The sequence below is a fragment of the Sinocyclocheilus anshuiensis genome, unplaced genomic scaffold, assembly GCF_001515605.1.
Source record: "Sinocyclocheilus anshuiensis isolate Anshui unplaced genomic scaffold, SAMN03320099.WGS_v1.1 scaffold1002, whole genome shotgun sequence".
Lineage (NCBI taxonomy): Eukaryota > Metazoa > Chordata > Actinopteri > Cypriniformes > Cyprinidae > Sinocyclocheilus > Sinocyclocheilus anshuiensis.
In genome coordinates, this window is record NW_015536514.1 from 192,939 (window position 1) to 209,840 (window position 16,902).

The 16,902-nt window shown below is 35.8% G+C and overlaps 1 protein-coding gene across 6 annotated transcripts in view; it reads left to right on the forward strand.

Annotated features, from left to right (window-relative positions):
- The window catches only part of hdac4 (histone deacetylase 4), a 260,575-nt gene that overhangs the window by 186,598 nt on the left and 57,075 nt on the right, over positions 1-16,902 (forward strand). For all 6 annotated transcript variants that reach the window (XM_016491248.1, XM_016491241.1, XM_016491256.1 and 3 more), the window contains 5 exons: positions 1,913-2,119; positions 5,046-5,232; positions 5,369-5,502; positions 9,220-9,322; positions 11,333-11,379. In XM_016491248.1, coding sequence (XP_016346734.1) covers positions 1,913-2,119; positions 5,046-5,232; positions 5,369-5,502; positions 9,220-9,322; positions 11,333-11,379 — 678 coding nt within the window. The remainder of the gene's footprint in view (positions 1-1,912; positions 2,120-5,045; positions 5,233-5,368; positions 5,503-9,219; positions 9,323-11,332; positions 11,380-16,902) is intronic.

Below are 16,902 nucleotides of genomic sequence, written 5' to 3' on the forward strand. Positions count from 1 at the left end.
ATTTTTTAAGTTAGGAGCACAAGTGCTCCTATAAAGAAAAGTAAGCGTAGAGCCCTGATATATTCAAACATGAGAACCAGAAATATTTGGCATAATTGACTACAAATCTTGCATGACTTCTTTAGATTCGCCACATGTAAATATACACAAATGTAAATGAGATTTATGTGCTGCAGCAGTGAAGGTTGTTGGTGAAAAATGTCTTAATTTCTGTGTTTTCCTAAAATTTGATTTCGGAATCCCAAAAAATAGTACTCAAGACTGTTTTTATGGCTTTATTTTTCCTTTTTGTCTGTCACTTTTGGAGCTTGACAGCCTTTGCTTACCAATGGACTGATATGTGGGTGGGTAAATGATGACAGAATTCAAATAACCTAATTAATATTCATGACCCAAGCCACACCTGTCAAGTTTGTGTGCAGCGCTACTGACGCTGACAGAAAGTCTAACTTTGTGAACAACCGAAGATGTTTTAGGCCTAATTATTGAACTTTTGTGACAAAAACACCAGGGTGATTGACGTTTTTGGGAAGTTTTTCAGCTGTCAAATGGTATCTGGTATCAAGTTTGGGATTATTCCTGTCATTTTGGCTTTGACTGATTTATTTTACAAAGAAATGTAATGTGTAATTTACCTGGCATGAACATCCGACATGTTCACTATGCTGAAGGGAGAGATGGAGCTGCAAGTGAGGATGGGGGAAAAACAAAGAGGAGAATATAAAAAAAGAAAAGCTTGTTTAGAATGAAGCACAGGGATGAGGCAATTGCTGAATGCTCTGACGTCAATTATGTTCCCTCGGGACATTGCCATGGGGCTGTGTTTTTACCAGACTCAAGTGTGTGTGTGTGTGTGTGTGTGAGGGCAGGGCTAGAGCTGCCATTGCCACAGTGATAGGATTAGACACAGCTGTCACAGCATGAACTTGAGCCAAGAGGACGGTTTCTTTTGTTCCTGTTGTTCCAAGAGTATTATTTAATGCAACTGTAGCTTTGACTCTGTATTTTTTTACACAAGCTGTGTGTGTGTTGCAGAGGTCTTAAGTCCTTTTCTCATGAAGTCCTGTTTTGTTAGTCAACATTCACAATCACAACTTACATTAAGTGATGTAATTCTGAGCGAACCAAGGTATTTATTGTTTTAAAAATGTGTATTAATAAAGTAAATTGGTTTTTAAGGGTTGGTTTATACTTTTTAAATAGTTAGCTACACTACAAACACTAGCTAACAATTGTTTAACAATCTGATAGATATATCATCAGATCGTTAAACAATTGTTAACAATTTCTATAATAAATTATATATATATATATATATATGTTTTTTTATTATTGATTTTATTTTGTACTTATTCAGACGTTTCAGTTGTTATGATTTTGTAATGGTTTAAAGTTTCTTCTGCTCACCAAGGCTGAATTTATTTGATCACAAATGCAGTAAAACCAGTAATATTGTGAAAGGTCATTACAAATTAAAATAACTGGTTTCTATTTTAATATATTTTAAAATGAAATTTATTCCTGTCGTGGCAAAGCTGAATTTTCAGAAACCATTACTCCAGCCCCACAGATTCTTTGAGGAATAGAAAGTATAAAAGAACAGCGTTTATTTGATATTTAATAGAAATAGATCTTTTGTAACATTATAACTGTCTTTACTGTCACTTTTGATCAATTTAACATGTTCTTGCTGAATAAAAGTATTCATTTCTTTCAACAAAAAGAAAGAAAGAATCTTATTGTTTAGTACACTTAATAATTGTAACAAGTTTTTCCTTTTTTAAGGTGTTTGTTCCAGGACTATTGAATAAAGATCCCAATCATATTTTCTAAAGAAGTTATTCATTTTGAATCAGTAGAAGTCTGATTCATCAGTTGAATTGACGGGGATTTTGACATGTGTTTCTCTCAGATGATTGCTAAGCCGAACGAGCCGGGCCGACAGCATGAGAGCCACCCGGAGGAGACGGAGGAGGAGCTGCGGGAGCACCAGGGGCTGGGCGACTCCACGGAGGCTCTTCCTCACGGGGTCACCATCAAACAGGAACCTCCGGATGAGCAGGATGAAGAGTTCCAGCAGAGAGAGATGCAAGCCGAGGAAGAGCTGCTCTTCAGACAGGTGAGGGTGTTAGAGCAGACAGACAGCTGCAGGAATATACTGTATGAAAGCGCATCTGTTGCTGTTTCTGTGAATGGCACAGGATGAAGTCACAAACACACTGAGCACCAGAAGGGGGCAGCAACAGGCTCCTATAAAGAGTCAGACACCCTGTTGGTGAAAAAGGGTTATTAACTCTTAAGAACGATCTGTCCCAACAAGATACTGCGTATTTCTGGCACTTACTCAGCTGGAGACATGCATTCATTTTACTTAAAGCTGCCATAAAACAATAATAGTGGTTTATGTCAAATACAAATAGACCAACTGTGCTAGCTAACATGCTTGTGTCATTGGAACTCATTTAACTGAATCAGCAGTATTGCACAAATAAATATTTCCAAAACAGCAGATCTTGTACTTTTCTATTTTATTCTCATATTTAAATCATAATAAATTTACATAATAACATTTTTATATTAATTTACACTTCAAAAAAATACACCACCTTTTAGAAGTTTAGGTTCGGTAAGATTTTGTATTGTTTTTGAAAGAAGTCTGGATTTGTTTGATTAAAAATACATTAGAAAACAAGTAATATTGTGAAATGTAATTGCAATTTAACATAATTGTTTTCTATTCGAATATATTTTCAAATGTAATTTATTCCTGTGAAGACAGAGCTGAATTTTCAGACATATAATTAAAAATGGCCTTTTATTTACATGAGATGCTCAGAATGAGTTTATTTATGCAATCCCTGAAAAATCTGTGTATTTTTTCACCATTCAGAAGTGTTTCATGCAACCACAGATCCTCAACGCTTAATCGCTGCTTTTTAAAAATGAACAGGAGGTGGGTACTGTGCTGGACGAGATCATTCAGGTCCAGCTCTTTTTCTTCTTAATGGGCAGCAGGGGGTGCATGTTCCTCTGCATATTCCTGCAATCAAACTGAAATATTCATCAGCTAACTAACGCTGTGTCCAAAACTGAAGGTAGCTGACAATTAACAGGCAGTGTTTATGTTTGAAGAAACCTCCAAAGGTTTCAGACCAGCTTCCAAGGCACCGTAGCATCACTTCTAATGATCGAGAATAAATCAAGTCAGCTTTAGACATAACCAAGTAAATATTTAAAGGCTACAGTGCTTGTTTCTTAGTAGAAATTGAAATATACGCTACTGTTCAAAAGTTCAGTTTTATTAAGTCAATATGTTTATTCAGCAAGGATGCAAATTGAACTGGTCAAATGTGACTTTTTTAAATAAATGAAATGAATCAATGAATCCTGAAAAAACAGCACAGTTTTCGCAAAAATACTAAGCAGCACAGCTATTTTCAACATTGTTAATAATAAAAAAAAAAAAATTCTCGAGCAGCAAATCAGCATATTCGAATGCAGTAGCGGGCTGTGCATTTCACACCTAGGCCTTCAATGGCAGAATTAATCCATCTCATCATAATGATGCCACGGCTATAGAAACCATAAATATTGCACAGAAATGCAGTATAACAGGGCATTGCATCACAGAGAGGTATCTCATGTAGTGAGAATGAATGCTATTACTAAAGCAAGAAACCTAATTAACACAATTCTATAAGTTTCCACATCTGCGCAACGCACATCATCTCTAGCTGAAGCATTAACCTAAAAAAATGACACAAATACAGTCCACCCGATGTTCTTACAGACCGTTGCCGAGGAGGTGTGTGGTTGTTTTTCGCGGTCACGTTTTTAGATTTAACGTTACAGTAGGCAAATATTTTTTCCAGAAAATCTAAACCTGAGAAACAGGAATAATACTGTGAAAACAAAAATGATTTACAGTGATGCTGTTTGTCAGCTCTGACTAGTACGCTCTGACCATCCAATCAAAGGACGATAAAATGCTGACGTTAGCATACGCCTGCTAGATGGCCCTGGTGCTGCCAACTCGAAATCTGATTGGTTAAAGCACCGGTTTCATTGCCATTTATTTAAGCTAACAGACTCCTGCACTGTTGATTCTGAACGCCTTAGGCAGATTTCTTTGACCCTGGCAACACGATTGCTGAAATATGATTGGATAAAAGCTCTAATATGAATATACACTACTGGAAGAAGCGCAACCAAGAGAAAAGCTGAAATGAACAGACTATTAGAAATAACTGAATACACATTCATTGAAAAATATATTAAAACTAAGACTGATTCTGATAGTGTTTAGGCCAGCAGAGAAGGCTTTGCTGGCCCTGACGGCGCACCACTGTTAGAATGATTTCTGAAGGATCATGTGACACTGAAGACTGGAGTAATGATGCTGCTAAACATTCAGCTTTGCATCATAGAAATAAATGACATTTTAAAATATATTCAAATAGGAAACACTTATTTTAAAGTGTAATAATATTTCAAAATATTACTCTTTTTACTGTAATAATAAATTCAGCCTTATAAGAAGCTTCTTTCAAAAACATTAAATCTTACTCACCCCAAACTTTTAGTGTCATTAAAAAAAAAAGCATATTTATGAATTAATTTGTATTTTTCAAGCCAGGTTCAGTTTTTATTCTTTCAAGTAACCACCTCAACCATATGTACTTTGGTGCCTTCAGATCTTCATATACTGCCTTAGATATTTTCACGTTTTACTGTCTTGAAGAGCTAAACAACAAAGCATTGTGGGATATGAAGTGGAGCTCAGAACACTCTTGCCTTTATAAGCATAATAAGTGAAGATTTTCAAAATGTAAAGCATTTTCTACATATAACACTTTTGTTAGTGGTTTGCAATGTATTGAGTGCCACCTGCTGGTTATTTTTGTAACTATAGGGTGCCTAAAAACACTTCTTCTCTATAAAGTATGAAACGTCCGTATAAGGATATGTACGTTAATTTTCACATATTGACTTCATAGCAAAGTTCATTTATTTCAAGCTAAACTTCTGTTCTTGTCTCTGAGCAGCAAGCTCTCCTGTTGGAGCAACAGAGGATCCATCAGCTGAGGAACTTTCAGGCATCCATGGAAGCGGCCGGTCTGTCTATGACCTTCCCAGGCCACCGGCCCCTGTCCAGAGCACAATCATCCCCGGCCTCTGCGACCTTTCCCATTGTGGTGCAGGAACCTCCAGCCAAACCGCGCTTTACCACCGGTCAGTCACTGGATTAGATGCTCCAAATAATTTACCAACTGAACAGCTAAGCCTCGGGACATTACCTTAAAAAAAAAAAAAAGTGTATTTATATTAGTTTGCAGCCCTCTTTAAATAAGTATTTGTGTCTTTACAGGTCTGGTGTACGACACCCTGATGCAGAAACACCAGTGCATGTGTGGAAACAGTAACAACCACCCCGAACACGCCGGGCGCATCCAGAGCATCTGGTCACGACTGCAGGAGACGGGACTGCGCGGCCAGTGTGAGGTAGCCCGTTCACCCACGTCTCTCTCCGTTTATGACATATCAGCACTTTTAGCGGTAACATGGTGTAATCTTTCAGCACCAAACATATTTAAGTGGTATTTAGCTTCAGCCTGCTGGTTACTGTGGCAGGTTGAAGGATATTTTTACGATCTGTAGAGGGCGCTGTTCAGCCATCACAAACACAGCCACACACTCCTGTTGATGAAAGTTTATGAATAAACCAGTTTTACTCAAAGGAAAAGGGGGTGTGAGATTGTTTTGAGTGTGTTCGAGGAGTTTTTCATTACAAATTGGAGAAAGGAAAAAAAAATCATAATGTCTTAGTATTTGGTTCGTCCCACTTTTCCTCTAATGAAGGTAGCAATGAAGCTACATGAACACCACAGGTTTGTTCAAAACCTGATGCTGATGTTCTGCAGCATCATCTGAAAATGATCCTAAGAGCATCTTGTGCTTCAATGGAAGCAGCAGCTTCTGACTTTTGCACTGAAGAGTAACATGACCAATTTTAAGAATTATAATAACCTAAAATACTTTTAATTTAGTAAGATTTTTTAGATGTTTTGGAGTCTGTCTTATATTCACTTACAGCATTTATTTGATCAAAAATGTGAAGTATCATTACAATTTAAAATAGCTGTTTTCTATTTGAATATATTTTAAAATGTAATTTATTCCTGTGACGCAAAGCTGAATTTTCAGCATCATTACTCCAGTCTCAGTGTCACATGATCCTTCAGAAATCATTCTAATATGCTGATTTACTGCTCAAGAAACATTTATTATTATTATCAAAGTTGGAAACACTTGTGCTGCTTAATCATTTTGTCGAAACCATGATGGATTTTTTTTCCCTCAAGATATCTTGGATATCTTTGATGAACGGAAGCTTTAAAAGAACAGCATTTATAAAATTCTTTTTTTTTTTTAAACATTATGAATGTCTTTAGTGTCCCTTTTGATTAATTTAAAGCATCATTGCTGAATAAAAGTATTAATTGCTTTCAGAAACAAACAAATTTTAAACATTATTTCTTCTTAATTTAATACTAAATGTTTCAAAATCCTGCAGCTTAGTTTATTTACAAGTTTAAACTACACAAATCACAGATTTCCGTTTACAGACTCTAGAACCTGCATGCAACTCCTCACAAAGCACCACACAATTCATATCTGTTTGTTTGTGCACACACACATATATATATATATATACATATAAATATATATGCACGCTTTAAGCTATAATTAACATTATTTTACCCCATTTACCACATTTTGCACGATGCTTAAATCCGTTTTCCCCCAAAATCAGCGCAGAAAAGCAGTCTGTGCCTGCTTATCTCTGCCTCCACCTGCTGAGGGCAATTCCTGAGCTCTCTCATCATCTGGAGCTCTGATCGCTGGTGCCTAATGGCTCTCGCTGGATCTAATCTCTCCTGCCACGCTGGCTCCATTGCGTCAGGCCTGTTAGAGTTAGTCGCATAGCGGCAGTCTCTGTTTTCCTCCAAACAAACAAGTAAACAAGCACGACAATGGCATGGCCGCGCGCCCGCTCTCTCGCCTACATTCGCTCCTTGGTGGGGATGTTTATTGTTCTGGGAGATGGAAACAGTGAATTGGGCCTCAATTAAAGGCAGTCATGACTCTAATACCCCCTAATCTACAGCAGGGGGGCCCTTAAAGAGTGTGGGGTTGTTTTAAGCTGCCGCCAGCCAGCACCGGGCCCCCGAGGGCCCCTCTTTAACTGCCCCTGCTGTTAAATCTGAGAGGTAGTACGTCCTGTTGCAGGTGTCACCTCGGAGCGGCCCAGAGCGCTTCCACAGGTGGGCAGGTCCGCCTCCCTCTCGGATGGTTTGTGTCTCAGAGGCCAGAGCTATTAAAAAAGGGAAAATTACATTATTGCAAATCCAGCAGCTCCGGCACCTCCGAGGGCCAACAGCATTGTTCTACAGGCATGTGGGGCCCAGTTTGGAGTGGGAGGTGGACAGCGGGTCTGTTTCAGCTCTGCTTAGACAACTAAAGACTTCAGAGGGAGCAGGATGGCGGTTCAATATGGCTGTCGATTTTGCAATCAATGAAATATGTCTTGCCAAAACATTCCAGTCAATAAACTAATAATAACAGGCGCTGTAAAAAAGACATGACCTAGACCGGGGGTGTCCAGTTATGCTCCTGGAGAACTCCAACACACTTGTCTGGAAGTTTCTAGAGAGTCGGAGGACCTTGATTAGCTGGTTCAGATGTTTTTAATTAGTGTTAGAGCTCAACTCTGCAGGACAGGTTTTTTAAGGACACTTTTTTTTTTACATATTAATCAGGTTGTTCAGAAAGACTATTTTTGTACATAATTGTATAAAAATCTAGAATGTGTGCTTTACTTACATGATTTTGTTTTTTAAAAATCCATGTTTTTAGACAGATTTGTCTTATATAATGTAAAATCATTTGCATTTGCAACTTGTTTAAATGGGAATTTATTTAATACAATTTTGAGATTGTGAACAAGTGAACTGTAAAGAAATGCTTATTCAGCCAGGATGCATTAAACTGTCCTGAAGAAAGGTTTAGGATTTTGAAACATTTTAAATTAAATTAGGAAATATAATACCATTCACAGGTTTAGGGTCAGTGCTTCTTCTTTTTTTAAACAAAGTTAATGTTTTATTCAGTAAGGATGCATTAAACTGATGGAAAGTGACAGTCAAGACTTCTACATTGTTACAGAGGATTTTTGTTTCAAATAAATGCTGTGCATTTTTAACTTTCTATTCATCAAAGTATTATAAAAAATATAATTTTGTTTTTTAAAATATTTAGACAGATTTGTCTTATATAATGTAAAATCATTTGCATTTGCAACTTGTTTAAATGGGATTTTATTTAATACAATTTTGAGATTGTGAACAAGTGAACTGTAAAGAAATGCTTATTCAGCCAGGATGCATTAAACTGTCCTGAAGAAAGGTTTAGGATTTTGAAACATTTTAAATTAAATTAGGAAATATAATACCATTCACAGGTTTAGGGTCAGTGCTTCTTCTTTTTTTAAACAAAGTTAATGTTTTATTCAGTAAGGATGCATTAAACTGATGGAAAGTGACAGTCAAGACTTCTACATTGTTACAGAGGATTTTTGTTTCAAATAAATGCTGTGCATTTTTAACTTTCTATTCATCAAAGTATTATAAAAAATATATATGTTTTCAACATTGGTAATAATAAGAAATCAGCATACTGAAATGATTTTTTGCTGAGTCATATGACACTGAAGACTGGAGTAATTATGCTGAAAATCAAAAAAATATACATTTTAAAATATATTAAAACAGACAAAGGCTTTTTTTTAAATGGTAAACATTTTTCACAATATTACTGTTTTTCTTGTATTTTTGATCAAATAAATGCAGCCTTAGTGAGCATAAAAGACTAATTACAAAAAAAAAATGTTAAATTCTTACTGACGCCAAACTTTTGAATATTAGTTCACGGTTAAGAACATAGAATATACACAAAAAATGTTGTATTTCAATTAACAATAATTTTACACTATATTTTAACAAAAACTGGCATCAAATCTCAAAATTAAGACAATATTTCAGCTGATTAATATCAGTCTGTTGCTACATAAGAAACTCACAGCCTCCACCTCATCCATGTCAAACCGAATATAGCATCTTTTCCTACTTAGGTTTTAACTCACTTTTTTTTTTTTTGCAGTGTATTCGAGGCAGGAAAGCCACTCTGGAGGAGCTACAGACGGTCCACACTGAGCCTCATGTGCTGCTTTACGGAACCAACCCTCTCAGACAGAAACTGGACAGTAAGAGCAAACACACACACACACACACACACCTGACTACACCACGGGCTGAATCTGACTGAGTTTTGTGAATGAGCGCATTGTTGTATTTCTCTCTCTGCGACAGTTGGAGACTGCGATGGCCTTCTCAGTTATTAGCCCGTGAAGCTTCTCCTGGACTTCTGCAATTATCCACATTATTTACGCTTCTGCAGCCAGATCCGCCTTACAGCATGTTTCCTAAATGCTGCAATTTGTTTCATTTCTTGTTTTGGCCCGTTGTCATTCCCTCCCCATCCCAAACTCCCTGGCGTTCCCCTCTGTCAGCCCACTCTCTGCTTTCATCAGTCATGGCCTTGATCTGAGTTTGCCCCTGAGCTGTCCGTCAAGGCCGTCACCTCTCTGCCAATAACAACCACACATGCAGTTTTCCATGACTTCAGCTCCGGCCCCCTCATGCAGCGATCAAACACATGCTTAAACGACCTCACACACACGTGCACACGCACGGATATTTCACACTCGTCGGGTACGGAGACAACATGTTTCCACCTTTCCTATCTGATTGGGTCGGTTTATTCAACAGACTTTTTTGATCTTGCAACAATGTGTTGCTTCATAAGCACGATTGATTTGAGAAATAGGGCAATTTTAATCAATAGATGCTTTGCCTCATTGAGAAACGTTGGATTATTGCATGTGTGTTTGTGCAGTAATATAGTAGGGGATGGTCATTGTGGTCATTTTGTTGAGTATTCGGGGTTGGTGGTCTTAGACCTCAGACCTTAATGGTTGCACTTTTTGGTTCTCTAAAAATAGCTGTTTGTCAATCAAACTACATTGATATGTTTTTGATTAATTTAAAAGAGCCTGCTCTAAAGAGTAAATTAGTTGAATCAAATGACACTGGTTGCATTTTTTTGATTCACTAAAAAGAGCTGGCTCATAAGAGTCATTGATTTGTGAATCATACGACACTGTCTACACTATTTGTTTTTGATTCACTAAAAAGAATCAGCTCATAAGACTTATTTGTTGTTGAATCAGATGACTATGTTTGTACTGTGTTTTTGATTTGCTAAAAAGAATTGGCTCATAAGAGCCATTAGTTTGTGAATCAAATGACACTATTTGCACTATGCTTTTGATTCACTTAAAAGAGCCGGCTCATAAGAATCATTGATCCGTGAATCAAATGACATGGGTTGCACTAAATGTTTTAATTCACTTAATAGAGCCAGTACATAAGAGTCTAAAAAGAACTGGCTTGTAAGAGTCATTAGTTAATGAATCAAATGACACGGGTTGCATTATAGTTTTGATTCACTAAAAAACCCCCAGCTCATATTCATAAAGAGTCATTTTTTTTCATGAATTGGATCACACTGTTTGTTTTGTATTTACTAAAAAGGACCAACTCATTAGTTTGTGAATCAAATGACACTGGTTATGTTTTTGATTTACTAAAGAGTCGTTTCATAAGAGTCATTGGTTTTGAATCGAATGACACAGGTTGCACTATATGTTTTTAATTCACTTTAATTCTTGCACCGCTCTTGTTTAGCCTGTATATGCTCCCACTAAGTCAAATAATGAGAAAGAACCAAATCGCCTATCACAGCTATGCTGATGATACCCAGATTGACTCCCTCTGCCCTTAAAAGAATCAGATCAGAAGAGTCGTCAGTTTATGAATCGGATGACATTATATAAGTTGCACTATGTTGTTTGTGCATATATGATTGTGCAGTCAGCAAAGACAATGCAATAATAAATACATATTGTCTTAAAATCATCTTGCCACTTTTTTGCCTTATCAAACTACACAACTATACAATTAGTTCTATAACCGTAGTGTTCCAAATTCATCTTCTCCACTGAACAGTGGTGCAAAAACACTAAAGTGTATTTCTGGCCTGACATGTACAGTAATAGATATGACTCATGCACATACATCTTGATATTCACATGCAGAAGTCGATTAGCTTAGTGATGTTGATGATCTTTATCTTTCTCTCTGTCTGTCATCAGGCTCAGTGACACCCATGTTCGTGAGACTGCCGTGCGGAGGAATCGGGGTGAGTTTCTCTTTCTTTCCCGTGTGTAAATAACGGTCCTGTTTGTTCTCCCTCCCCCGAACTCCAGCGGCAACGAAAACTGTTGCTCTCCTCTCTGCTGAGCGGGTAATTGTGTCCAGATGTTTTCTATAAACAAGCTGTGTGCGGTGTGTGTGTGTGTGTGTGTGTGTGTGTATTCTCTGATGATGATGATGATGATGATGATGAATGAATGGATAGACTTGTTCTTCAGTGCTGAGTGGACAGTGTCAGCCACACTCTTTCACGGCTCTGGAACAGGAAGTACTCATCCTCACTTCTCTCATTCTACTCATGCCCTCCCCGTCTGGTGTAGGTGAATGATTCAGACAGACTGTGAATGGTTTCCTGTAATGAATGGAGAGATGGTTCAGTCATTCATGTGAAAGAATATGGGGTAACCTCGCTTTTGTGTTGTCGTGGATACAGTATATCTGTATGTCAAAGGGAAATTATTTCTTTTTCTGTGGCCTGTTGGAAATATTGCACAAAATCGTGACTATTTGGGATAATATAATCATTGCATTTCTGCATTTAGATTCATGCATTTGGCAGATGCTTTTATGCAAAGTGACTTATATTGCATTCAAAATAAATTCAAAATACTGCCATAGCTTGCACCATTCTCTGCTGTTTGACCTACAAGAAGACTATATTAAGTTTTACCATACAAATAAGGAAATGTTAAGATAATATAGAGACATTGAACTAGTTTCATATTTGTTTGGTTGTTACAAGTTCCTGAAGCAAAATATCATAGAAGAGGAAGCGCATGTTGGCTCAAAAGACTCTTTATTTAATAGGACCACCTTATTTATTTGCTTATTTATTATATATTTATATAACATACACTTTCTCTCTCCCTCTCTTTATAATTTATAAAGCTGTTCTTTTGAAATTTCTATTCATGAAATAATTGTTAAAAAAAGACACGTTTTCACAAAAATATTAAGCAGCACAACTATTTTTAACTTTGATAATAATAAAAAAATGTCTAATATGCAGCAAATCGGCATATTAGAATGATTTCTGAAGGATCATGTGACATTGAAGACTGGAGTAAGGATGCTGAAAATTCAGCTTTGCATCACAGGAATATATTACATATTCAAATATATTTAAATATAAAACAGTTATTTTAAATTGTAATAATATTTCACAATATGTTATTTTTACTGTCGTTTTAATCAAACAAACAGAACAAATCATTAGTGAGCGTAAGAGAAGCCCCAACATTTGAACATTTATATATGTATATAAAACAATATTTATGTTTTTGTGAACAATGTTTACTTTAATGTATTGTTCAGGTGAACTGGGATCCAAAAAAAAACACCATTCACAGTTTATGACAGTTTAAAAAACAAATTTAATACAATTATCTGTCTGACAATTAATAGCCAGACAAATTCCATAATTGTGATAGATTTGTTTTCATACTTCCAGACGCAGAGAGGTGGATTTATTTGTGTGTGTGTGTGTGTGTGTGTGTGTGTGTGTGTGTGTGTGTGTGTAATGGTGTGACCTCAGGCAGGGCTGTTGGAGGGGGACTGATAAATGGCAGGCGGTCCTGTCTGGCTGAAGTCACAGTCTTTGAGCTGAATGGTGAGAAACAGAAGGGCTCTGGACTCTTTTATGGAAATGGAACAAAATTGTTGTCTTCCTGCATCTCTACAGCAAAAATTAGCCTGTCAGGGTGAAAATAAACTGTGCTTGCCTGAGACCTGCGCCCCCAAACCTCAGCGTCTACAGCATCACTCTATTACTTTCTACCGCTTTTACACCATAGGCCACGTTGGGGTGGGCTTTTGGGGCTTAAGCCCTAATGTTTTGATGTCTTTTGCCAAGTTTTTTTCGTTTGTTCTTTTTTTTTTTTTTTTATTACATATGCTGTTACATATGTATGGAAGCCCGTTTCCGCCACTGAATAAAAAATAAAAGAGGTAATTGCGACTTTTTATCTCACAATTTAGAAATTTTTTCTCAGAATTGCGTGATATAAACAATTGCGAGTTAAAAAGTCATAATTGTGAGATATAAACTCGCAATTCTGAGAAATAAAGTCAGAATTGCATGATATAGAAACAGAGCATAGTAGATTTTTTATTTTTTTTCCCCTGTTGTACCGAAATCGTATATCGAACCGTGACCCCCGAACCGTGACATCTGTGTACTGTTCCACCCCTATTGTGTATGTATATAAAACAATATTTATGTTTTTGTGAACAATTTTTACTCTTAATATGTTGTTCAGATGAACTGGGATCCAACCTCTCACACTTTGACAGTTTACACAAAGAATGTAATTATCTGTCTTTCTATTAATACCCAGACAAGTTTCATAATTGTGATAGATTTGTTTTATGCTTCCAGACGCAGTGAGGTGGATTTGGTTTTGAAGGTGAATTTGTGTGTGTGTGTGTGTGTGTGTGTGTGTGTGTGTGTATTAGTTCAATGGTGTGACCTCAGGCAGGGCTGTTGGAGGGGGACTGATAAATGACAGGTGGTCCCGTCTGGCTGAAGTCACAGTCTTTGAGCTGAATGGTGAGAAACAGAAGGGCTCTGGACTCTTTTATGGAAATGGAACAAAATTGTTGTCTTCCTGCATCTCTACAGCAAAAATTAGCCTGTCAGGGTGAAAATAAACTGTGCTTGCCTGAGACCTGCGCCCCCAAACCTCAGCGTCTACAGCATCACTCTATTACTTTCTACCGCTTTTACACCATAGGCCACGTTGGGGTGGGCTTTTGGGGCTTAAGCCCTAATGTTTTGATGTCTTTTGCCAAGTTTTTTTCGTTTGTTCTTTTTTTTTTTTTTTTTATTACATATGCTGTTACATATGTATGGAAGCCCGTTTCCGCCACTGAATAAAAAATAAAAGAGGTAATTGCGACTTTTTATCTCACAATTTAGAAATTTTTTCTCAGAATTGCGTGATATAAACAATTGCGAGTTAAAAAGTCATAATTGTGAGATATAAACTCGCAATTCTGAGAAATAAAGTCAGAATTGCATGATATAAACTCGCAATTCTGAGAACATATCAGTCTTTTTTCCCCCCCTCTCAAAATTGGACTTTAACTCGCAATTGCGAGTTTATATCACGCAATTCTGACTTTATAACTCACAATTGCATGGTATAAAGTCAGAATTGCAAGATATAAACTCGCAATTGCGAGAAAAAATTCAGAATTGCGAGTTTTTTTCTCACAATTCTGACTTTATAACTCGCAATTGTGAGTTTATATCTTGCAATTCTGTGAAAAAAAGTCAGAATTGTGAGATAAAAAGAGATGTTTTTTTTTTTTTTATTCAGTGGCGGAAACAGACTTCCATACATATGTGCCAGGGTTAGTGTAGTTTACTAAAACTAAAACCTAAAAAAAAGTTTTCATTACTTGAAATAAAATAAATGTTAACTGAAATACAATTAAAAAATAAACTTATTTAAACTTGGCCAACTTAAGTTGCCAAGCCAGCATTTCTTATTTTATTTAGCTTAAATTAATGTAAAAAAAAAAACTATATAGACATATTGGTAACACTTTAATATAGGGACCAATTTTCACTATTAACTAGTTGCTTATTAGCATGCCTATTATTAACACATTGGCTGTTAATTAGTGTCTATAAAGCACATATTCTGCATGAGCATATTCTACATCTCTAATCCTACCCAATACCTCAACTTAATAACTACCTTACTAACTATTAAAAAGCAGCAAATTAGTAGTTTACTGAGGCAAAAATCATAGTTAATGGTTTGTTAATAGCGAGAATTGAACCTTAAAGTGACCGACATTTAAAAAAACAACTAATAAAAATGACAAAAACACAACAAAATTATTAAAATATACAAATTCTAATTTAAAATATGAATAAAAATTATAGTAGTATCTCAATGAAACTAAAATAACACTGATATGCACTAAAGCTTTCATTTTAACACCAATAATATTGAAAGATTCACTTTAAGAGTTTATTTCATTTTTTGTTTGTTTATTTTCATTATTTATTTGACAGTGTTTTATAGTGGTTCTGTTCCAAAACTTAGGGAGCTCTCTGTCTTTTATTTCTACACTAAATTCCTTCATTATGCACTCTTGCGCTCTTTCATTAGCTCACTCTTTCTCATTTCCCTAGCTTTTCTCTTTCTCTGTTCCCCGATTCATATTTTTTTCTGTTTTAAATGCACCACAGGCTCATAATTCGTGACAAAGTCATTCTTGGCGGAGCTTGAAAAGACCAGAGGTTTTTTACGTTGCCCTTGAGCGCTCATGCCATTGAAAAGCTGAATTCATAAATGGATGGAGGATATGTATTCTGAGAGGGAGACCCAGGGTTCGGAGCACTTCAGCGGTTCCCCAGATTTCTTACTTCCCTCTCGCCGTCTTTCTTGTTGCCAGCTTGTTGTTTCATTAAGTGCTTATTTCGCCCGCTTCCCCTCCACATGCTGTTGCAGAGAAGCAGACTGTCCTAATATTCCTTCCTCTAAGATGTTTAGAGCACTTTAACAGAAATGAGTTCAATGTTTGTACGTGGTTTATTGGAAAACCGTACTGTAAGTAGGGCGTGATGTTGTGGACGAGAAAGACGTTTTATTGGCAGTCGGTTGATGGCTATTGGATGTACAAGAGAAGACTTTTTGACACCGTCACCATTTAAAACACCCTGCTTCCACTAGTTCAAATATTGAATATGGTTAAATATTTAAAATATATCATTGCAAACGTTGGCTATTTTTCCCGTTTAATGCACAGAACTACAGAATGCCAAAGGGTAAACCTTTTTCCCCTTAAAAATAAATAAATAATAGCCTTTTTAAAAATAATAATAATTTAATTATTTTTATTTGTTTTACTGCATTATTATATTTTAATTTTGGGAAATAATGTATAATTACTATTTTTTCTGTTTTTTATTTTTAAATAACCATTCATTTGTAATATCACAATAATAAAAATAATAATAAAAGGAAATAGATTTTTCTGTTTTCTAAACATGCACATTGGAATACAGGCCAAAAAGTTAAAAACTAATTATTTTATTTCTTTATTTTAAACAGCATTATTATTATTATTATTATTTTTTTTTCAATATTATAAAATTAAAATTATTATAAACATTGTATTTATATTTATTAATAATTATATTATTATAAAATTATCATTTTATTAATTAAAATAGTAATTTGATATAATTATGTTTTTGGAAGAAAAACAACATTTATTTTTTATGATATTCTGGTCTCAATATATGGCTCAGATTCCACCTTGAATGTAATTCTATGTAATTCACACTTTTTTAAGGTCGTATTCATGCCAAATGTTTGTCCCTATCCTCAAGTATGAGCAATAGCAATTAATTAACAATTAATAAAAAAATATTTAACAATTAATTATAAATATATAACACAATTAAAATGGCACTTCATGTCAAACTTGAAGTGCAAGAGATGTTATTCTGCACTTTGAGCACCTGTTGATCTATACTGGCGGGGTAGTG